The sequence below is a fragment of the Balaenoptera acutorostrata genome, chromosome 5 (genome assembly GCF_949987535.1).
Source record: "Balaenoptera acutorostrata chromosome 5, mBalAcu1.1, whole genome shotgun sequence".
NCBI lineage: Eukaryota > Metazoa > Chordata > Mammalia > Artiodactyla > Balaenopteridae > Balaenoptera > Balaenoptera acutorostrata.
Window position 1 is genome coordinate 25,383,141 of NC_080068.1, and position 25,217 is coordinate 25,408,357.

Here is a 25,217-nt window from a genome sequence, read left to right on the forward strand (position 1 = left end):
TTTCTAGAGCAAGAGAGCAGTCAAGGTGATTTTCAAACTCTGAAGCATACAAAAATAACATGCCATTATTTTCTCAAATAGTTGAGAAGACAGACATCACTTTGAAAACACATAAATTCAGTTCTTATGGGTAAGAGACTAGATTTTTTTTTTTTCCTGCTGTTAGAAAAAACTCCCAATCAGTATTATTCAACTTGATTTGATGGGTGCTAAGAGCAGATTTAGGAAAAGCCTTGAGCCTAGCAGGTAGGGAATGCTTTATGTGATTTTATTCTTAAGTATTCACATCCCACCTTATTTTAAAAGGAATTTAAGGCAGTCTAAATGGATACATAAAATTTAGTAAGATATCAAGAATGGATTGTGAGAAAGAGTTATATCAGGGCAAGGGTTATGTTATAAAACTGACATAACTAGGAATGAGGCCACTATATTAAAAAAGAAAAAGCTTATTAAAGAATGCTATACATTTGAAGGGCTCAGAACACTTAAGTTACTCATTTTCAGTTGAAAATATCGTAAGTCAAAAATGCGTTTAATACAGCTAACCTACAGATCATTATAGCTTAGCCTAGACTACCTTAAACACACTCAGAACACTTACATTAACCTACAGTTGCACAAAAATCAGCTAACACAAAGCTTATTTTATACAGCCTTGAATATCTCATATAAGTTAGTAAATACGGTACTGAAAAACAGAATGGCTCTAAGTGTATCAGTGGTTTCCCCTCATGATCCCGTGGCTCAATGGCAGCCGTGGCTGACCCGCCAGCATCACGAGAGAGTATCTGTGCTGCACATCACTAGCCCTGGGAAAAGAGCAGAATTCCAAGTACACTTTCTACTCAATGCGTATTCCTTTTGCACCACTGTAAAGTCCCCAAATCCTAAGACAAACCATCTTAAGCCAGGGACTGTCTGTACTTGCTTCCCCTGACATCCTGCTCTCCACTCAGCTGTCTCGATGGTTAGATTTTGGAGGATTCAGTGCAGTGAAATCCCCAAAACGATGCTGAGAAATATCACATGCGACTTGTTACTACTAATCAGCTACCAATTTTGTAAATGATATGTTTTATAAATGACACCCTTGATCCCTATAAAGATGTCATTCACATTCATATAAATTCTGATGGGCTCAATGAATGGAAGAGAATGCGGTGTAATTGTGCATAATATATTTTGCCCATAGAACTGGAGATCATTATCCTCGGGTATTACACTGGGCATTTGAACTTCTTTGTCGTCTGTGATCTTCTGATCAGGAGAAAAGTTTGCAGTATTTTGGCTGCTTTTTCATAAACTCTATTGCCTCTCAGTCCAGGTTTCATTAGACAGTAGCCTGTGAAGACTTTCAGTTTGTTACCCTGGGCTAGAGACTGGAGCAGTACAACCAAAATTCAGGTTAGAAGGAGGATTGAAACCCTTTTAATGACAGTGTTTACCTGAGTATAGTAAGCTCTTTGATGGAGACAGGAATTTTTACGCGGTGCACTGACAATGCATTGATTTTTAATAGCTTGGGATTTATTCTCACGTGCATTAGGACAAACACAAACATAACAATTGTATGAATTCATGAACATCCCTGCCCAGGTCAAGGCTAAAATAAATGATGGTTCACGCGACATTTGTGGAAAAAAACCTTTAGGTGGTTAAATGAATGACTGAGATTTGGGAAGCACTATTGTATGGGAACAGAATGCCCTAACAAACTTGTAAACTTTAAAAGCAAACAGAATCTGAGATAGAATTACGATATTTGTTCCATATCCACGTGTTTAATTCCGAGTTGTTTCTCTCCTTGAACATGGCTTTCAAGTTCAATGATATGAGGCTACACCACTAGCTTCCTTGAGTCTTGTGTCTCAACCTTCTGGGAGCGTAAATAAACTTGCTGGCTTTCGGCATAACTGCTCTGCACACATCATTCAGGCCTGGGCTGCCTGCATCTCTGGCTTCTCTAATGAGAACAAGCCCTTTCTAGGACTAGTTCCTGCTGCACCTCATTTTCCAAGTGCAAAGGCATCAATCGTCTCCCTAATCACCTATAGGTTTTTGTTGTGTCTCAGATGGAAGTTTCCTTCCTTTGTCTAAAGTGGAGTCCTAAAAAGTCTCAGATCACATCACAGGCTCCTGTCAAAACACTGTGCATTTCTCTTTCCAAATCCGAGAGACCCTTCTGTCCTATTTCACTGTGCTTTCATTTTTAAAGAAAATAAACAAAACAAATAAAAATATTTTTTTAAAACTACCACTCCTGAAACCCTCTTTTCTAAAACTTAAACACCATAAACCAGTGCCTTATAAAGTCACATTTTTAAAAGTCATAGTTATATGCAAACCCTCAGTATATGAAGCAATAAAGATCAGCTACCAAAAGGGGAAACCAAGATGGCCAATCAACGTTTAGAAAGATGTTCAATATCACTTATTATTGGGAAAATACAAATTAAGCCAAAATATCACTTTTTACCCATTGGATTGGTAAAAATTCTTATCGTACAAATATTGGGGCTTGTGGAAAAATGGGAGCACGTGTGCATGGTCTGTGGGATATAAATTAGTATAGCTATTTTGAAGGGTAACCTGGTAGCATCTAGTAAAATTGAAAATATAAACACCACGCATTCCACTTATACGTTTATGTACCCTCATACCTGTGTTCATAGTTATACATGTGACTATGCCTATTACACTGTTGCTTATAGTACCAAAATATCAGAAACAGCCTAAAATTCAATAGGGGAATAGGTAAATTGTGGTCTATTCATACAAAGGAATACTATACAGCTATTAAAAGGGGAGAACTAGACCTTGTATATGAACATAGATCTCAAAAACATGATATCAGCTGAAGAATATGAGTTGTTGAAGGTGACACACACTATGAGACCAGTTATGGAAACAAAAACACCCAACACATATGATGAATTAATAAATAATATTCTTAGCCTTAACAACTTAGATATTCCTAGTCAAGACCTCCTAACTCTTGCTACTTACCTAAATTGTACTCATCCTCAAGACACAGTTCAAATCCTACCTCCCTCAGGACCACCCAACCCACAATGATTCCTTTTCTCCTCAGATCTACTCTAATAATAATAGTTTTAGGCATGTGACCTCATCTATCTCATATTCTCATGGTGGGGATTAATAAAGGTTCCTCACATAGGATGTTTCATGGAGTTCTTAGTGCATAGCAAGAACTCATTGACTCTTAGTTTCTATTATTATTACAAGTTTATGTCTCCCTTTGCTTAGCCTGGTACACTGCCATAGTAGATACTCAATAAATGTTTACATTTGACTATGAATATGATGGTGACGTGTTTCTGCTAATGATTACATTTGCCCAGGTCATTTCCTGAGGTGGGGTCCTGGCTCATTATATACTGGATATTCAGTAAAGTCTGTGGGCATTCAAGAGTTGGACATTCCCAAGTTCCACTGGCTGAGCGCTGAGACACTGCTCTCTGGGGACCACAGAGGAGCACTAACCCCCTATTCCAGGCTCAGCTGCTCCTAGATTCCCCTGAAGTTATTAGTCGAGCTCTAGCAAAGCTTACAGACCTTCTAGCCCAAAGTCACTGAAAGAGTTTAAGCCTTTTAGAAAACAAGTATTAATCCTGGGATTTTTCTTCTAAGATCTTGAACACAAGGAAAATTCCTCCATTTCAGGAGTCTCAGAGGAGGCACTTTTAGACAAACATGGGACAGGAAAGGTTAAGTAGGGTAGGTAAAGATGGGGAAAGCATGGAGAACAAGGGTAACACATATTAAGCATAACACCTAATATCCGCCGGGCATAGAGGATTCAAATAGGTGATGTCATTTAACACAACACCTACAGGAGAGAGAGAGAGAGAGATAGTTTTACTCTTGGTTTACAGATGAGGAAACTGAGGCCTGGAGATTAATTAACTTAAAAGTGGCACAGAAAATAATTGCTGGAATAAGGATTTAATCCCAGGTCTTCTTGACTTTAAAAAGCCGTGTTTGTGGCAGAAGTTAAATCTATTTAAATCAGATTCATTTACATTTTATTTTGTTAAATTAAATGAAAAGCACATATTCCATACACTTATATTTCTAGGTACTCAGTTAATAATTTGAGGAACTGAGAGAAGTGACTTATTTGGAAAGGTGTGTCTAAAGCTTGTAACGGCTCTGAATGATAAGCTCCATACTAATAGGGTCTCAAGTCACTAGTACTTGAAAACAAAGTTAAATACCAAACAAATTAGGGAAAAGAAACAGATCTCAAAACTACCACTTTTTAGTAGCAAAATAATCTGACACACATAAATGTATGAAGAAGATAGCCTAAAATTAGCACATACATTTTGTTCAGGAAGTTGGAAGTTTTTTTGTAGGTCATTCTTTGATTTCTCTAGTACGAGCAGTTCTTTTGTGGTGGTTCATCTGTGGATATCTTGTTAAGAGATATTTGCTCAAACATGATTTCTATAGAAGTGTACTCTCTGCAGCATCTTTCAACTTACCAGCAGCTGAAGCAACAACATACTAAGTGGGGTAAGTTTTCACGTAATTATTAGCATGCCTAAGAAGACGGTGACTTCATCTGGGCTTATTACTGTTACTTGTCACAGACACGGACTGAAATAATGCAGCAAACACACCACTGAAACTCTCAAGGGAAGAGATAAGACTAAGTGATAATGGAGAAACTGCTCCAGCTCGTACTGTTCTACATAAACACATCCCTTTCCAATAGTCAAGAGACAACTGAAAGCTTCAATTACCTATGTCTGCAATGCTTCTTATTCACTTCAATATTTGAAATAGGGGATAATATGAAATAATGGGAGCTCTTCTCCGATTAGTACAATCAAAAGTAAAAAAAAACAAAAAAAAAGCCAAAGTGGAAACAAGACAAAGGAAAGAAGGAAGACATGTTTCTATTTGAACACAAATGACCTTTGTGACTCAAAAGCAAATCCCACAAAGGGATACTTAAAGGAGTAAGTCATGAGAAATAAAACCTATACTGACGTCAGTTGATAAAGGTCACTTATTTATAAAGAAGAACATTTCATAAGTTACACTCCCCGACACATAAATTTCATGTTGAGAATATGACGTTCAGCAGGATAATAAAACTCAGTAAGGCAGATGGGCCTTTTAATCCCTCTCTTGTGAATTAAATATTTACTAAAATAGAATGATTAAAGCCCTGTATCTTAAGACTGATAAATAGGTTGTATGCTGAAGCATACCTTGATTAGTCTTACTAATGGCATACCAACTATCTTAACTTTAAAGAGCCATTATAGAATGACAGATTGAAGAATAATGTAACATAAGGAAAATAAAAGTTACAGACAGACAACTAAGCAATATGGTGTCACACTGCTACACTGTATATACACAATATCCTAGAGTTCCTCTTAAGGGAAAATAACAGTGCACTGGCATTTTCATTTTCATTTACTTTTTAGTGGCAATTAAATTTCCTGACACAATTATTTTTTGATAAAACATGACATTTTATAATCCAGTCAAATTTTATTATTTTTCAATCCAATCCCAATCACCTATTAATCAAATATAAGTTTGAAAGTCCCTACTAAATACGCTTTTTGCAAACGCATTGTGACGAGATGGCTCTTAGCATTCAATGGTGATTCCATAAGAAACAACTGAGCGCTGATACTGAATGCATTCTCCCTTTCTTTTTAAAAATAAAAATCTGCCAATTATTCAGCCACCATTTCATAAATTCCTGCCACAGATGATCAAGGGAGAATTTGGCGATACACATACACTTCCAAACTTGAAGAAAGGATAGTTATACCAGGCTTATAGTCATATCACAAAGCCATTAAAATCAATTACTGAATGGTGGCTGGTTTAAATGAGGCAGACTTTATAGTCAAGCAGTTCTCAACCCCGGCTCTATCCCAGAACCTAGTCTGTGATGGGACTCCTGTGAGAGTCATTGTTTTGGTCTTATAATATAGGCAACCGCTAAGAGTTCCTTACAGAGTCAGTTGGCACTCCTTGCCAACTTCCTAATCTGAAGAGGATCTTGTACCATTTCAGTCAAACAGACTGTAGCTAACAGCACATGTCGCAAGTGTGAAACTATAAGCAATACTGGATATGTAAGAAAAGAGAGAGTCTGAAATTAAAAAAAACTGTACAGAGGGTATAATGACAAGTTGAAATTTTGATAGAGTAATCATGGTTCAGGCATACAAAAATGCAGTCGGGCGGCCCTTGAAAACCTGGTCTCCGACAAGTCTCTGCACCACTGGGAACCTGAACTTCCTTTGAGCTGTACCAGATCCAAGGACACCCTTAGCCGTGTTCAGAACAATACCTGCCAGCTGCAACCTATGGTCTCAAGGTCTTCCATTGTAACTATGCAACCATTTGGGATCCCAACCAATCCTCACTTAACAAGCACCCTGACTCTTGCCAGCTCCGATTATAATTCTTGATAAACAACTCATGTAACTAACTGTAACCTTGTGGGTTTTTGCCTTTATAAGCCTCCCCCATTTTGTAGTCTGGTAGAACACAATTCAAATGCTTGTTGAATCTGTATCTCCCGGGCTGCAGCCCTAAATAAACACCTTTTTATTTCAATCATGTCTGTTTCTAAACTTTTGGTTGACAGATTCAGACTGTGCGTTAAGGTAGATTGTTTGTGGCCTGTTTGTTTTTGAATTTGAGTTGAAACCTCCCCAAAACTTTCACTTTCATCTTCTGGAACTTTTGCTTATAAATATGTCACAACTGAGCGATAATTTCATTTGCTTATTTCCAAATGCCCATGTATGCACAAAACTTCCTTATAGGACTTGAACATTTTAGAAACCTATGTTATTCATTCACTCACTCATTGAATATTTATTGAGAACCTACTATAACTAGGCATTATTCTAGGTATTGGATAATTAAAATATAGCAGTGAACAAGATAACAAAAGTCCCCACTCTCATGAACCTTATTCTGGTGAGGGGGCTTCTGAACAAGCAGGTAGATGAAGCTTTATTTCTTTTTATCCATAACATTTCTCTCATCCATAAATAATTTAAAAATTTAACAGAGATAAGCACTATACAGTAGAAAAATTTAATATAGATAAGGAAGAAAATAAAACTACAAAAACAACATGGATATTATAACCCTGGTGAACTTTTAAAAATATCCAGAGTAAATAGCCTGAAAGGTGGTTAGAATAATTCAAAAATAAACTGGAACTGATGTCAAATAAAATAAAAAACTTTAATACATTTAAAAACATAAAAATCAAACTCCTTTAAAACACTAGCTTTTTTTTTTTTTTTTTTAATCCAGGGTTGTGTCCTGGAATATTTGTAAAGTTCTTAAAAATTCTGGATCCCTGGATCCACCTCAATGATAAACTGCACAGTGTCCAAATATACGCAGTTTTTTAATGTCCCAGAAGCAGCCACTGTCTGGAGGCTGGGACTGTCCAACAGATGGCAGAGCAAAGAGCTCTGCAAATCCTCTTCCTCCTCCCAAAACCATGACACTGAAAAATATTGTCAAAACCAACCATTTCAGGACCCTAATAATCAGCCAAAGACAAGCAACAAGTGGAAAAGAGTTTCTTCTTGGAAAACTGCTGACTGGCAGGTAAGAAGAGGGCGAGTCTGTGGTCTTTCTGCCTGGGGCTGCTCCCACCCCGCCCCTCTCAGCTAAACCTCTACCAGGGAGAGGCTGCCATGGAAACTGGCAACTTTGCTGCCCCAGGGTCTGAGTGCATTGGAAGTGAAGAGTAGAAAAGCCTACTCCCAGGCACTGTCCGAAGCATTAGCATCCTTGGAGGCAAACAAATGCTGGCTGCCAACCTCACAGCTGGCCTGAGCCTGCACTCCCACTTGGGCCACTCCCCAGACCAGTGGACTAACCATGAATGTAATGGGAAATGAGATCCTGGACATGAGAAAACCATGGAGGGCTTTGATCAATTTCCACACATCCTGGGTGGACCAGTAGGACCTAATAGGGCCTGGTGGAAAGAAAAGGCAGGATGGATATGAAAACGCCTGAATTTGAACACGTTTCCCAGTCCATACACAGCTGATATATCAGCAGAGGTTGAAAGCCTTACTGGATTGAACTGTTTGAGCACAACTTCTGGCTAATCACTGACTGACCACTGAACTACAGAGACTCAAGTGCAACCCTAGGAAACAAGGCTTACACATAAAAGTAAGAACTGAACTACTATCTCAGGACATAATTGAAAATACAATTTTAAAAACAGATGAAAAAGTTGCTACACGGTTCTGAAAAAGAGAAGGCAGCAGAATGAATTCCTATTTGGACTGTTCTTTGTTTATTTAACCACTATTTATATTTATTTCAATCTGGACCAGACACTGTGCTCAAATGCCCAGATACAATAGTGAACATGATAGATAAGGTAGAAATTAAAGAGTTAACATTCTAGAACTAGAGTTTGTTCTTCAAGGTCTCAGGATTTGGGCAGACCACTCTGGTCTTGCACACAGTCTCCAATTTCTAAAAGTACATGGTTCTTATGACTCATATGACTTACATAATATTTTAACTAACAGATGTGAAGTAGTCAAATACATGACCAAATAATTATGGGACTGACATATATACACTAATATGTATAAAACAGATAACTAATAAGAAACTGTTGTATAAAAAATAAATAAAATTTATAAAAACAGAAAAAAAAACAACTAAGGCAAACAACAAGGTCCTACTGTATAGCACAGGATAAAAAATGTAACTAAGGCATCTGTGTTTTAGTGCTGGCTCTAGTATTTTCTGAGTAGTCTTTGCTGAAACACTCTGTAGAGCTCAGTTTCATTACTCATAAGGTGAAGCAGGTTTGACTAAATTTTTAAGGTGACTCCTTGATCTCAAATTCTATGATTATTCATAAGGGCATACAATAATACACATTAACATAAAAAATACTTATAAGAAACCTATCCAGGCTTACTTTAATGAATGCAATCCATCCATAATTAGCACAGCATTTGTAAACACACGCACAGTTTCAAAGTGGTATTTAAAGAGCTTATTTTCTTAAATAGATAAAACATTGCATTTGAAAGCTTATTTACAAGATTTTAATATATGGTATTGGAGTCAAACCGTATGTCATAATATATTCAAAAAAAGTACGAGGCTCATAATTGCCTAGACTTGATTGTCTCAGGAAGATCATGACCTTTGATATTTATTTTCTTAACAAATATTGTAGAGTGATCACTGTCTCAAACGTTGATCTAATCACTTTACACATATCAATCCATTTAATCCTGGAGTCCTTCCTAAGAAGGGCTACTATTATTAGCATGTCTATTTTTACACAAGAGAAGACTGAGGCACCAAGAGGTTGACTAACTTGCCTCAGGCACTAAGAGGCAGGATGAGATTAACTTCCTCTTGGCTGCTAAGTGGCACGTGGTCTGGATTCAAACTCAGGTCAGCTGGCTCTGAAGCCAAGCCGCATCCTCTCATCTACTCTGCCCTGTGGCCAGAGCTTACAAACCTATGGGCTTGTGATGTAAGACAGTACCCAAAGAGGGAAAGGACATCAGTTATTCAAGACAATAACACATCTACTTCCCTTAAACACATGCACGCACGAACACACACACACACGCATACACACACATGGACAAGCCCTCACACTCTCATGCAGCCCTCACATAGACACAAAACCAAAGGATAAATTTGGCAGATTTGAAATTTCACTAGAGTAGTGGGGATATGGAAGTTAAGATCTTTAGTATTTTGGGATTACATTTCTAGTGCCTTACTTTTATTTCACAATCCCAAACTAAATCCTCATAAATGTTATGTCATTAGCAAATGTGTTGTACATATAATGTCAGGTCCATACAACCTTTATGCTATTCCAAAATATGCAGTTTTATAGTTCAACATATATATGACAGATATGCCCTTTATTTACGGATTGGAAAAAATTACCTTTCTAATTTAAGGGTTCTCTCTTACCCCTACCTTAAATAAACAAGTAACAGTTTCACCTTCCAGATACTTCATGCCGGTTGAATCATTTTAGCCCTCTAGGGTTTCTGGCCTGTAAAATCATGTGCTCTGCCCTCCTCACCTGGCATCTTTGTTCCATCCATAGTGACATCTGTACTTTTTAAATGCACATTAGAAGATTTTATACTCAGATTCTGAACCTCCCCTGTGAGTGTTGAGAGATTATTATTGAAAAAAGTCTTTAATGACAACCAAACATGTTTCGCATGGCTGAGATGCTCATGTCAGGCCTTGAAGATATCCTCATACATTTATCCAAAAATTATGGTAGAACTCCACTGAACAACGAAAATGCCAAGAGACATGAAATGGGGTAAAAGAGAGGACTTCAGAACCCTCTCATTAGCGGGGAAAACATACAGCATAGAAGGAGCGCAGACAAGCATCACTCTCGCCATGGAAAGATCGTAGCAGTTAAAAGAAAAGGGGAGCTAATGACATGCCAGATAAGAAGCAGCCCTCTCACAGCATCACATGACATTCCTTTCTGGGATCAGGGAGCCTGTCCCATGTTTCCTGTTGTGCTTCTGAGTCGGTCTTTGTGGCAAAGAGACAAGTTCGCTAAAGTTTTTAATTAACATATGTCCTTGCTGACAGATGTTGTGAATGAGGCACTTTTTCCTTCCCATTATGGCTTAGACTTTAGATTTAATTACTGCGGAAATGAATCAAGATACATGACTTCAGGCAGAACATTTTAAATGTCAGCGGAGTAACCATATTAATTCTCAATCTTAAAGGATCTGTGTAATCCCATCTTTATGATGAGTGATGTGAAAATAATTTTAGGAAGGAGGTTAAAGACAGGAAGACCCTGCAACCCATGGGAAGATCACCTGTTAGTTGCCACTTTTTGGATAGTTGCTTTGTTTGCATAACGACTTAGTTTTATTTTGTGCATACACATAAAGACTTGTATGAAAAGCGACTGTGCTCTTCAAGTGTTATATGTGAAAGGACCGGAGCCCTTCAACTTAGGTCTAAATGTATTAATGAAATATATCCTCCATTCAGATGATCAAAATCTGGCCACATTTTTTTTATTGCCTAAAATGAGTATTCACTTAAAATTATATTATCTCTCATGTCATCAGCTCTAAGCCATGGAAATGCAGTGAAGTAACTAAATGTTTAGTCCTCCAGTAAAACACATATTTGGAAAAAGAAAACAAACCCAAACCTTAAAATGACCTAAAAGAAACAATGAGGTCCTATTATATAGCACAGGGAACTATATGCAACATCCCGTGATAAACGAAAATGAAAAGGAATATAAAAAAGAATATATATGTATAACTAAATCACTTCGCTGTACAGCAGAAATTAACAAATATTGTAAATCAACTATACTTCAATAAAATTTTGTTTTAAAAAAGAAAGAAAGTTGAAGACATATGGGATACCTTCTCATACAATCCAGCGCTCGGATAAAGAAGTCCTTGTGTAACTGGTGTTCATCTCTCAAGATTGAGCATTGTTCAAGCGTCACTGACATCGACGTCCTGTCTTTGGCACTTTTACAACAGGTGAAACGAATGCCATTTAGCTTGCGACAAATCTGTAACAGACATATACACAGTTTATTGTTTATTTGCAGATTACTCTAAAGTGTCAGAGTCCTCTAGACACTTCTAGTCTAAACCCACCAAATTTATGTTAATTTATGAAAGTTAACTGGTTCAATCTGCCTATGGAATGGAAAAATACTACCTTTTCATTTCAAAAGCTGGTGGAATAGATTTAATTTATTTAGCTCTTTGTACATGAGGTGTGGGGCTGTTGAAGGCATATAAGATGGTAAATATCCAGCAGAGGCAGCAAAGCTCTCTGAGAGGGGATCTAAGCTGCAGGGGATAATGATAATCACAGCTCAGAAGCAACATCTTAATAGTGAAGGGGAAAAAAATAATCTATATTTCCTGGATCAGCCACTTGATTTGAATCTTACATAGCTAATACCTTCTTACTATATATTTAAAATAACCTTTACTAATCTCTGCTGGATGTTACGAGATTTCAAACATCCATTTGGTGCCAAGTGCAACCGATAAGGAAACCACTCATCAGTGCAACTAATAAGAATAAGGGCACCAAAAATGGCCACTATAATTGCATATCTACTGTGCACCAGGTACAATGCTAATAAATTTCATATAGATTTGTTCTTTTAATTTAACTGCACATGAACCCTGGAGGAAGGTATATTAGTCTCATTTTACAGATGAGGAAATTGAGGTTTAGATAGGTAGGGTGACTTATGCACAACAGAGCAGAGCCAGGATGCTGATGTAAGTCTACCTAACAAGGACCAAGTCTTTAACTTCTGTCCTGTTCTGTTTCTCTCTATAATTCTTTCTTGTTGTTATTCTGATGTAAGCCAGGAGAAGAATCTGTAAGTAGCAATAATTCATGGTCTCATTGCTTTACGGTTAACAGGTGAATCACTCCATTCTTTTCTCTTCCCTAGTCCATGGTAATGCATCAAAAACGTTAGTCAACATGCACTTAAGATACATCTACTCTGATGAAATACAGGCCTGCTTTATTATCTGCCATTGAGGAGGCCTTAACAGTTGCCTGATTTGAAGAGAGGATATAATAATACAGTTTATCAAGGGTTTTTATCATGATTTAATTGTGATTCGGATACTTAGCTTAGGATTTACAAGTTCTTATTAGCCCTTAGGTACTTTCTCACTATCTCCAATGTAAGTGACTAGAAAAATGTGAGAGCATGATTTCAACATATAATCTTTTTTTTTTCTTGTAGAAAACACTAACGCATTTAAATAAATAGTATTTCAAAAATTTTAATATAAAATAACAAAGGCTTGACTATATTTATAGTAACAAAATACAGACCTCAATGGTCACTTATGAGAGGTGATTTTTAAAAAGAATGAATATTCTTTAAAATGCATTGTCACAATTGTATGCAACTATCCTACTAAGGATATTTCATGTTACAAATTTAAAATCAAGAGGAATCTGGGGTGGGCTTCCCTGGCGGCGCAGTGGTTAAGAATCCGCCTGCCAATGCAGGGGACACGGGTTCAATGCCTGGTCCGGGAAGATCCCACATGCTGCGGAGCAACTAAGCCCATGTGCCACAACTACTGAGCCTGTGCTCTAGAGCCCATAAGCCACAACTACTGAGCCCATGTGCCACAACTACTGAAGCCTATGCACCTAGAGCCCATGCTCCACAACAAGAGAAGCCACCACAATGAGAAGCCCGCGCACTGCAACGAAGAGCAGTCCCCGCTCGCCGCAACCAGAGAAAAGACCACGTGCAGCAATGAAGACCCAACGCAGCCAAAAATAAAATAAAATAAAATAAAATAATAAAATAAATAAATTTATTTAAAAAAAAAGAAGCTGGGGCAATTCCATCAAAGCAGACAGGTTGGGTCTTGGTTTCTGTATTTCACAATTTTTCTGAACTATATGAGCTTAATTTAACATTAGCTTAATTTGGTATTTGGTCTTTTTAAATTCTCATTTTCATTTTTTAAAATTCATTCAAGATAAAACCAAATAGCTTTACATTTTTCAATTAGAATGTAAAACATTAACAAAAGCAGTATTTCATTAATTGTTTTAAAGAAGAGAGGATAATAAAACAGAGAAAGAAATAAAAACTTTTTGGAAAATGTCAAAGGGAATTTCTATATTTCTTTAAGAGTAATACCAAGGTCCCTGGTTTACAAAGAGCATATTGAAACTCATGTATCACTCTATAGACATGCTATTAATAATAAAGTCAATATTCCTACAGAATGCCAAATTTGCACACTATGGGTGCTGTATATTTATCAAGGCAAGTAATCACCCCTTCATGAATTCAATGGTAAGTTGTGAGTAAGCCATATTTGGTTGGTATATACATTTCAAAAAAAATTTCAGAAAAGTAGGATTTATGGAAATTATTTTAATATATTCAAATGAGAAAACTACACGTACTAGAGAAAATATACATTTGTGGTTCTACCTGTGCATCCTTCATTTGTCAATTTACATGACTGCACGATATGTGTATAATGACATATGTATATGTTCCTAAGTTGTCAGATGGCCTTGGGAAATGATCAAACTACTTTTGTGCTCTCATGTCATTAGTTATATAGCAAAAATAACTTACGACCTGTCTTTGTGAAATTTTCGTGAGAATTAGCAACCATAGTAGTCTTTGAAGGTATATAGAGCAGACACAGGAGAAAGAACTATTAAAAACAACCTTCATGTAATGTAGTATGATGCTAAATGGGACCAGTGTAAATGAGCTGCCTGAAAGCAACGTTTCATACTGTTACCTTTGATGTTCTTCCCTGGGGCTCCAAGAGGGCATGAAGGGAAACTAAAGCAGCTTTCCTCTGCCTTGCTCTTGGTAAATTATTTTATGAACTCATGGTAAATTATCCATTCCTTTTTCCCAGAAGAGAGTAAGTAATATTAGATTATAATTGAAGCGCTGGCAGCAGGGGGAAAGGCTTTGTTTTAAATGCTATTGATAGAGAATGAATAGCACATGTGAGAAGATCTGTTACACTGAACTCCAAATTACACAAGCAATCCTGTGCAGTAAGTTCAAACATGGCGTTCATCAAAAAGATCTCCAATGTGTGCCTTTCCTGATGAAAAGATCCCTTCCTAGTGAAAGGATCTCTGGGTCTGAATGTTTAACAAAACTCATGTGAGCTATACTTGAACGGTTGCCAGATAAGAGCTTAAAAATTATAGGCATGATTTTCTCCCTCAACCTTGTAGAAACCTGGGGGTGGGAAAGCAGGCAGATCTTCTACCCTGAGCGTGCCATTAAATGAGAAAGAAGCAAACAAAATATAGCTCATTACCCTAAGAGCAATACATCAGTAATACATTCTATGCCAATATCTAAATTGACAAACGCGTTTACAAGCTCATTAACAAAACAATATGTCCAGGAGCCTTACTGAGCCTGTGAGGCAGAGATCTGATAACCACTTTCTGTTGAAACCCTATGTCTCTAGAGCAGCACTTCAAAACCCTGACTTACATGGGCTATTGACATTGCAACATGCAATATCAAGAAAATCACAGACCCTTGATTTTAGCCTCAAACACATCCCGAATTTATAAGAAAAGCCAATGAGTAAGATTCTTTCTCGTTGAATACATCTTCTTCTATCTTGTGTTCTTGTTTATTGGTAGACTAGATGCCTAATCTCCTGGATAATGGAGAATGACATCTGGTAGCCCAAAGTGCAGAGGTTGGACCCTACATAGCAGATACCCGATAATGCTTTCTGATCATCACGGTGACAGGCAATACCATTTGACAGGAGAGTGCCTACCGTTGCAGCCAGCCACATGATTTCTACATTCTTCCTCTTTTTGGCTTGAATATTTTGATGGAGATTTTCTAGTAATCCTTTTAAATCATTTTGTTCTTGAAAATGTGAAATGTCTGAAAAACAAAAAAGGAGGGGAAAAAAAGTAAACCGTATTAGTATTAAGCTGCCCATGGAGTTTTCCTTAATATATTTGCAAATGTAATTTCCGTAACAACAAATGCCATTTGGAGCAGAGAGTATCTGAGGATAATCATACTTATTAATCCTTCTGGTTTTATTCTTTCACTTAGAAATATGCCTCAGTTTCCCTCATTCCCTATTGTGTGTAACTGGGGTAATGTCAATGGGTGATATAACGCTCACCAAGAAGGGAACTATTTTTAATAACAAAGGCTGCCTCACTTCAACCAAAGTATAGGAATGAGGATGAAACATGAGATACAACCTTCCATTTTGGGCTACTGAGCAGCTAGTCTGAATCATGAGACTATATCAAACTGAACATCTCAGAGGTGGAATTGGAAAGTTCAACCAAAACATATGAAGTCAGTTTCTACACAGCAAGATTCCTCAAACTAGGCAATATTGACATTTTGGACTGGCTGACACTTGGTTGTAGGGAGTGGGCCTATATTCTGCATTGTGGGATGTTAACTAGCATCCCTGACCTCTACCATTTAGAAGCCAGTAGTACCCTTCCCATTGTGACAATCAAAAATATCTCCAGATATTGCCAAATGTTCCTTGGGGGCAAAGTCTATCCCGTTTGAGAACAAGTGCTATTAAGGAGCACTGGTATGGATGGAAAGAGAAACAACGCAAGAAGCGATAGTTAATTATATGAGATAATTGGGAAGGGAGCAAGAAGTGACTGATTGCTCAGATCTCTACACACTCATAACTAGAGCATGGGTAATCAATGGCATATGGTTTATATTAAAACCTAAGGCAATGCATACTATGACACCAGTATTCCTGAGACTCAGTGAGATAGGATTCAAGATTAGAACATACAGATGGAAACAAAAAGTCTAAGAGAGTGGTTGGGTTAGTACTGTACAGTATGAAAATACACTCTACTGTGGAAGCCACAAACTGATGGATGAAGAACTCCTGAGAGCTTTAATTGAGGCTAAAAACAGGAGAAGATACATAAGAACAACATGGACTATACCTAGGCTATCCAGTTACATTGAAGAAATAGATGATCTACTCCTGAATCAGATCACACACACACAAAAAAATGACACAAATAAGCTTTAATCATAATGAAGCTTGGCACTTTCCAAAATTGTACCAGATGTTTCATTTTATTAGAATAATATATCTGAGTAGCTCTTAACTTTAGCTCCAGAGAGTAGAGGAAATATCCTAATGAACTGTACTAGCAATCTATATCTACCAAAAAATGGAAGTGGTTGGTAAAATGGTACTGAGCATTGAAAACAATTATATATCATCTTGAATTTCCTGTCCACAGAATAGAGAAAGGTCAGGTACAATCCAGATTCATACCTTGTTTTAGGGAGATGAGATTCAAAATATTCATATAAATATATGCATGATTCTACTTTATTAGTTCCTAAATAGGAAAACTGTTAAACGTCAAATTTTTACCGTGTAACTAGAGACGATATTTTTTTTAATTTTAAATTTTTTGGCCACACTGCGCACCATGTAGGATCTTAGTTCCCCGACCAGGGATCGAACCCATGCCCCCTCCATTGGAGGCGTGGAGCCTTAACCACTTGACTACCAGGGAAGTCCCAATGATTCTCTTAAGAAAGAGGAGCTTTCCCCAAAGACATTGCCTTGCTAGGTAGGAGACTCTGATACACAGAGATTTTGACAGGACACAGCCCAAGGATAAAGGGAAGGAGGCATAATGTAGAATGCCTTGAAGAGAGTTGCAAAGCCAGCTCAGGACTCTACAGCTAATTGAAGAAAGTAAGGACAATAATGGTGCCTTCTAATTCATGCTTTTAGCACACAAGGAATAAGTCAGATCTGCCATCACTGCCCTTAATGTTGATAAATGGCAACCAAAACAAAACATGACTTAGAATAACAAGCAGCAATTTAAAATCATGTACAGGTATATCATTGACAGAGAAAGTGTCCTTGACATTGTTGAAAGGAAAAACTGGTCATATTAATAAATGAATTTATTGGTGTAACATTGGGTGTGTGTGCCTGCACTTGTGTGCATGCTTACCTCTCTCTCTATGTGAACACAGGCAGAGCAAGACATCGGTTTAGATGTTAACAGCGCTCCTTTTGGGTTATGGGATTTAGGGTGATTTTTCAACTGCCTTTTAAATAATTTTTTATTTAATATTGGAGTATAGTTGATTAACAATGTCGTGTTGGTTTCAGGTATATACGGCAAAGTAATGCAGTTATACATGTATGTGTATCTATTCTTTTTCAAATTCTTTTCCCATTTAGGTTATTACAAAATACTGAGCAGAGTTCCCTGTGCTATACAGTAGGTCCTTGTTGGTTATCTGTTTTAAATATAACAGTGTGTACATGTCAATCCCAAACTCCCAATCTATCCCTTCCTCAACTGCCTTTTTATGTCATTTGAGACACAATAAATATGTATTGTTTTAAAATAATACAGTTATTTTAAGAGCAAGGGAAAACAGAGTACATATGTATAAGAAAAGGAAAAAAAAAAACCCCAAATTCTTATGATACAAAGACCTGACCTCCAAATTTCCATGGTCTGGTAGGGTGGGATAGAATTTTTACACCATTATTAACTGCAGTCAAGTGTACCGTGGGCTATGACACAAGACAGTAAAAATGATAATAGGGACCTAAGAAAAGGAGTGGCCAATTCAATGAAGAATAGTTGAGTATGGAAAGGTTTCTAGTAAAGGTAATGCTTTGTGTCTACAGAGAGTATTTGAGGCCAAGAGAAAAACGTCAGTAAAGGCATGGACATACGAGGAAGTACTATGGAAACAGGAAGCTTGTAGTTCACCATGTCCTAGAGGGCAAGAATTATGAAGAGTCTTTTCTGCTATTTTGGGATATCTGGGCTTCCTCCTAAAAATGGGAGCACCTGGTGAATTTTAATTATGGACATAACCATATCTGAGAGGTCCCCGAGACTGTTCTTAAAATCACCTGGTAAAGATGACTTTCAAATATTTTTAAAAGCAATACAGAAGAAGTTTACTTTATACAATGTCCCATAGCAGTTATGCACACTCATCCCTTTGTAACAAAAATTTTATGCAATAATATTTACCCTGAGTGCGTTCACTGCACCCTGAATATATTTTGTTCTATTCCCTCTTGCTTTCTTTTGAATGTTGGCCCCAACCCACTAAACTGATTTAACACCTATATAGGGTCAACATAAAAAACTTGCAAAGCACTGATTTAGGGCAACCCCATGTCCAAGATGCTTAGGTGACTTTTTCACAAGGTTCATAGTCAGACGGTCAAGTCAAAAATCCAGTCTCCCAAGTCCTATGCCAGTAATTTCCCTCAAATCTGTATTAGTGTCTTCACAGTTGGCTGCTGATATAAAAAAGTAATTCCAGTATTAACACAATGGACCAGTTTCTTCAGAATTCTGAGGATTCAGAACAAAGCATAATAATTTTTCAAAATAATTTAGTTTCATAGTTGACATGGAGATTTTAAAATCAGCCATTTTAAACAGACTACAATGTTCCTAAAATAAGTCAAACAAATGGCCATCCTTTGCTCATTTTTATCTACATAAAGATAGTACTTTCAGATACACAGAAATGATATCCCATAGAAATTTCACCCCTTCTCCCCATGGCATGCTTTTTAGAAGGAAGTCAATTGATGTTCTTAAAATTTTCAAGCCACTGTTTCTATTTCTGTAATGATAAAACTTCATTTATTCAGTCCATCACTATGATTGCTGCCATTTTTTTTTTCAGCCTGACAAAAATCCTGCAGGCCACAGAAATTCAGGTCTGGTTCTGGAAAGAAGTAGCATTAGTAATGACTAAATAGGTGAGATTTCAAGATATAATGATAGATCCTGATATAGCAACTTTAAATCATGGTATACACAGAACATGGATTGGTTTTGTTACTGAACCAAACTTGGGTCTGCCCACCCATGAGCAGTAAAGCTAATCTACTGACACCGGGTTGTAGTGAAGGAAAGTGCAGTGTTTACTGCAGGGCAACAAGCAAGGAGTCCTGGTTACCTAGTGCCCAAAAAGCCCAAACTCCCTGATGGACTTCAGCAAAGCATTTTTAAGGACAAGGTGAGGGAGTGGAGTCCCAGGGTATGTGATCAGCTCGTGCACAATTCTCTGATTGGTTGATAGTGATGTAACAGGGCAGTGTCACAGGGGTTAATATTATCAACCCTTAGGTGCCGGTAGGTCTGGGGGCTACCTGCTCATGGTCATCAAGTAGGTAACTTCTTCCATTTGGTGGCGGTTTTAGCATTTGTAAAACAACTCAGGAAATGTGCATCAGATACTGTTATCTGGGTACTTCAGAGAGGAGCTAAATCAGAGGATATGGGGGAGGGGTCTGTCTTGGGAAGGCCCCGTAAGGTTCTGCTCAGTAACCGTTTTAGATTTAGAATGAGTTTCTTCAAATGTAAATATGGCCAATAAGTCTTGCTTCTGGTACTCCTGCATTACTCTAGGACCGAACTTAGAGCAATTGAATCTCTATGCTTATCTCCATAAAAGTATTCTGTTTTTCCAGGGGGGTTCATGAAAGTAATCAGAAGGTAAAAGGTAAAAGAATGTACACTGCATTATTGCTTATGATATTAAACAGCAGCAAAAATCTAAATGATGGTAGAGATAATCTGTCATACATATGTATATATATTTATGACATAGAATATTATATAATAGGTAGAATGAATAAACATGCTAGATGTATGAGCATGGATATATACTTAAAAATATGCTGAGCAAAAAAAAAAATGATTCATACAAGATAACAGCAATAATATAAAGTTAAATGTGCAAACCTGTACCATATTTTTTATGGATACACACATACAGAGGAAAAATATGTATGAGAACGTAAAATACCAAATTCAGGATACTGGTTTTCTCAGAGAAGGGAAGGTGAGGGGTGGGAACCAAAAAGGGTACCAAGGGGGTTTCCACTATGTCTACAAATATTTGTTTCTCACAAAATTTCTGAGACTGGGTGATGGGTTCCAAAGTGCTTGTATTTTATGACCCGTTCTCTTTCTCCGTTTGGAACTTTCATAATTCTTTGTAAAGAAAGCACTGGGCCAAGATTCCAGGAAAACGATTACTAATGCCAACTCCGTCCCTGCTTCGACATGTGGTCATAGCAAGCTGTTTAACCCTCTGTCCCTATTTTCTCAACAGCAAAGTGAGGTCAATAACCCCGTCATGCTGCATCGACCTGCAGTGGAAAACAATGAATAAAAGTCTTGGCAGAAGAGTCTACATTATTCAGTTCTGCGTCAACTCTGAAAAACAGAGGAAGACATTCACAGTTCTTAAGAAGAGTTCATAGCCTCAGATACAAAGCCTACTTTCTCAGGCAAAAGTCCAAATTTATCCAAAGTAAGAAATAGTCTCTCACACAGACACAGGTGCACACACATGATCCCAAACATTCAGAAAGCCAGTGACTGTTCTCTCACCACTCCTTGCTGGGAGAGAACAGCCAACTTCAGAGTCACTTTGCAGTAGCTATTTTTTCCTTGTTTTGTCAAATGCGATTTCTTTAACAACGGCAGCTCTAAATATGACATTGGCCTGACTCAAAGGCAGGGTGCTGACCAGTGAACAGGAATGGGACCATGAACTCTCGGCTCATTGAACTATGATGCTAATGAGGCCAAGGCAATAGCTCCATCACCTCACGGTCAAATGATTTCATGTTGTCAGAGAATGTTCCAAGATGAAATAGGAATTACAGCCGCCTTCCCATCACCTATTCCAGCTATTTCCCAGTGGGTAGCAGGCACAACATTTACAGGGAACAATCACACCCCCATTATGAAGTCAAGTGGTATAATTCCATCCCCTTTGAAATCAGGGCTAGTTCAGGGATGAGCATCCAAATCTAAGCCAATCAGAACTTGACTTTGACCTCAGAAATTGTTTCAGGGTTATGTAAGTGACCTATGCTGTTCCAGCTGAGTGAGGCTCAGGACTCTGTAAAGTAGAAGGGGAGGAAAAGCTCTTCTTATCTCTCTGCTTGAGCATACAGTTGAGCATGGGAATAACTGCTCACGCCAGCAAGACTTTCTTCATGAAGGAACTAGATGTAGGATAAAGTCAACACTAAGAGTCATGAAATAAGGCAGAGAAGTGTCTTTTCAGTACTGCTAAGCCACTAAGCCAACCCTCTCTTAACTGGTTGCCTGCCTTACTGCTGAAAGTTTCAATTTTGTTAATTGATGCCAGTTTGAGTCAGGGTTTCTGTCACTTGCAACCAAAAGCATTCTAAGGTAAACACCTGGTTATATAGGCATTTTTAACAGTGATCAGCCACATCGCAAATGTGTACTGTTGCTTTAGAGGTGAGGAATCACAAATAAGGAAGAGTACTTATGGAAAGCATCCCATTAATCACTTCTTTTTATGATTTTTTTACATCTTTATTGGATTATAATTGTTTTACAGTGTTGTGTTAGCTTCTGCTGTACACAGAGTGAATCAGCTGTATGTATACATATATCCCCTCCCTCTAGAGCCTCCCTCTCACCCTCCCCATCCCACGTCTCTAGGTGGTCACAAAGCACCGAGCTGATCTCCCTGTGCTATACAGTGGCTTCCCACTAGCTATCTATTTTCCACATGGTAGTGTATATATGTCAATGCTACTCTCTCAATTCGTCCCAGCCTCCCCTTCCCCTGTACCATGTCTACAAGTCCATTCTACAGTGATGGTTTTAAAACATGGCTCCACGTTCTTTGACACTCCTTCTATAAAGAAGGTGGAGTCTTCGTACCTTCATCTGGAAGCTAGGTGGGCTTGTGACCACGTTGATTAATGGCAGACGTGATGCTACGTGACTTTGGGTGCCAGGTCATAAATGACTCTGAAGCTTCTGCCTTATTCTCTTGGGACTTTGCTGTCTGTATTCCCTCTTTTGGGATATTCCCTATAAGAACCCATGTACTATGCTCGGAGAAGCCCAAGTCACATGGAGGGTCCTATTTAGGTACTCCGGTCAACAGTTTTAGCTGAGCCCAGTCTTTGAGTCATCCTAGCCCAGTGGTCAGAATGTGAGCGCAGAAGCCGACAGATGACTCCAGTTCCCAGTCACTTAAGGGATACCAGCCATTCTCCTTTCCAACTGAGGTCCCAGATATCTTGGAGTGGAGACAAACTTCCCCAGCTTTCCTGTCTGAATAACTAACCCACAGAATCTGTGAGCATAAATAAAATGATTCTAATTTTGTATCAGTAAGCATGGGATAATTTGTTACCAAGCAATAAACTACCAGAACAACTACAGTTTAAAAAACAAACAAACGTGGAAGGGCCTGTTCTTCTAAGTATGATAAAATGAACATATGAAGAACAAAGTTTTCACAGTCCATTCTGGTTAGTACTACATTCTGTAATATCACATCTTTTCTAGAATTAATTCTGAAACAATTATAGTTAAACACACTAACAAACAAACAAATGCAATTAGGTGAAAGCCATTGAGATGTCTTAAAATTGGAAATTATGCTCTTTTAGAGGCTGTAAAATCTTGAAAACTACAAAAAAAAAAAAAGCCCCACTGACACCAGCTTTACTTAAATTTGATTTACAATTTACAATTTACGAAAAAGGCAGAAATCAGAAATCAGAAATCAAATATCAAATTCCCAACCTGATCAGAGCTGAAAAATATTTTTGGCCTGTACATTTTCATCGTTTCCTCTTAAATAAATGTCAAGGTTGCATCACCCATAGCAAAGGAAAAGATGAACTTCAAAACGAATTGTTAAAATATATTAAAAGTAATGTGTTAACAATTTGTTTAGAATTTCCTCACTCACTATTGCACATTGAAGGCCATGGGACTTGGTGTGTAGGGAGAAGAGTAGAATTATAACCCATTAATATTTTTTCCTATTTTCATTTTTTCAAAGAAATCATTCATTATTTAATTTCAGAATCTCCAAACAATTTAGAGTCATGTCAAAGGTTGGGAGATGGATTGTAGGCAGATGACTCTCAAAAATTTAAGTTCTGCTCTCAAGATATTGAGATATTTTTATTAACAGAAAATAGAAAATTTGAGTATGAAAGGGGCTTCATACAAATCCCCAGGTCAGTCTTCCTGCTATTCTGGTTGCACTGCTTGGATTATTTTTTGCCTGCTTTTAAGTGGCCTGGGTCCTTAGCACTGAGGGGAGTTGGATGGTCCCCTTTCTTCCTTCCAGCTCAATTTCTAAGTCCTTGCATTTTAGAGCAACAGCAAGAAAATACCTGTTGAGAGCACACACTATACACAAAAGTCTGAGGACCAAAGCAAGAATAGATTTCTCAAAACTTAGGACTGAGAGGGAAGCAGCTTTTGGGGTAATTCCAGCACCTCACCTCCCTGCCCATGTAAGAGCCAGGCAGCCCGTGAAATATACCAAGGTCAAATGGCAGGCCAGAGAGGTAGACACATAATAAGGCCTTCTCCAAAGAAGAAGGGTTCACCTCTTCCATGGCCCTCCTTTTTTTGATAATGTAGAAGGAACTGACTCCAAAACTGCCTGAATAATGGCCAAAGAAAAGGGGAGACAGTTGAGAAGAATGGGCTTTTCTCCAATGGTCTCTGGATTACCTCTTTAGGTTCTTGGAGGCAAGTAAGAATGAGATCTTGAAACAGACTCACAGACTTAGAGAAAGAACTTATGGCTACCGGGGACATCCCTGGCAGTCCAGTGGTTAAGACTTCGCCTTCCAGGGCAGGGGGTGCGGGTTCAATCCCTGGTTGGGGAGCTAAGACCCCACATGCCTCGTGGCCAAAAAACCGAAACATAAAATAGAAGCAATATTGTAACAAATTCAATAAAAGACTGAAAAGCAGTGGTCCATATCAAAAAAAAAAAATCTTTTAAATAAAAAAATAACTTATGGTTACCAGCGGGGAAGGCTTGGGGGGTTGGGACAGATTGGGAGTTTGGGGCTGATATGTACATACTGCTGTATTTAAAACAGATAACCAACATGTTGCTCAATATTCTGTAATAACCTAAATGGGAAAAGAATTTGAAAAAGAATAGATACATGTATATGTATAACTGAATCACTTTGCCGTACATTAACACAACTTTGTTCATCAACTATGCTCCAATACAAAATAAAAGTTAAAAAAAGAATGAGATCTTTACTGCTTCATACTATATAGAATAAAATAAATAACTCCTGAGGTATTTAAAAAGTTATAAATGAGGTAAAATAGAGAACGATGATTATGGAACTAAAGCTGCTTTAGAAGGCTCCAAAATGAAGAGAAAAGGGGTAATAAGAATATATGGCTTACCTTTTTTTCCATTCATATAGCTCCTTTTATTGGCTTTAAGTGACTTCCAGTTTGATAATCTAGGATTCTCATACCTTTATAATTTGTTGATAGCAACAAAATGTATTAATCTATGTGTGTTGCCATATTTCCCTTTTCTGATGTGTCTGATAAAGATAATTTTATCTTTGAGTCTTCAATTTTTCCCCCTTACCTGACTTCAGAGAAGAGTTGTGCTTTATCTGGAGTTTTGTTCAGCAGAAGTGGAAGCATGAAGAAAGAAAGGTGGATGGGGAGGGGGACCGGAATGGAACTGAAGGCCTTGCACTCATGGTTTTGGGAAAGGC

At 37.8% G+C, this 25,217-nt stretch overlaps 1 protein-coding gene across 12 annotated transcripts in view; it reads right to left on the minus strand.

Annotated features, from left to right (window-relative positions):
• INPP4B (inositol polyphosphate-4-phosphatase type II B) overlaps positions 1 to 25,217 on the minus strand; it is a 779,792-nt gene that overhangs the window by 33,222 nt on the left and 721,353 nt on the right. For all 12 annotated transcript variants that reach the window (XM_057546957.1, XM_028168300.2, XM_057546956.1 and 9 more), the window contains 2 exons: positions 15,399 to 15,511; positions 11,469 to 11,623 (listed from right to left, as the gene is read on the minus strand). In XM_057546957.1, the coding sequence (XP_057402940.1) occupies positions 11,469 to 11,623; positions 15,399 to 15,511 (268 nt within the window). The remainder of the gene's footprint in view (positions 1 to 11,468; positions 11,624 to 15,398; positions 15,512 to 25,217) is intronic.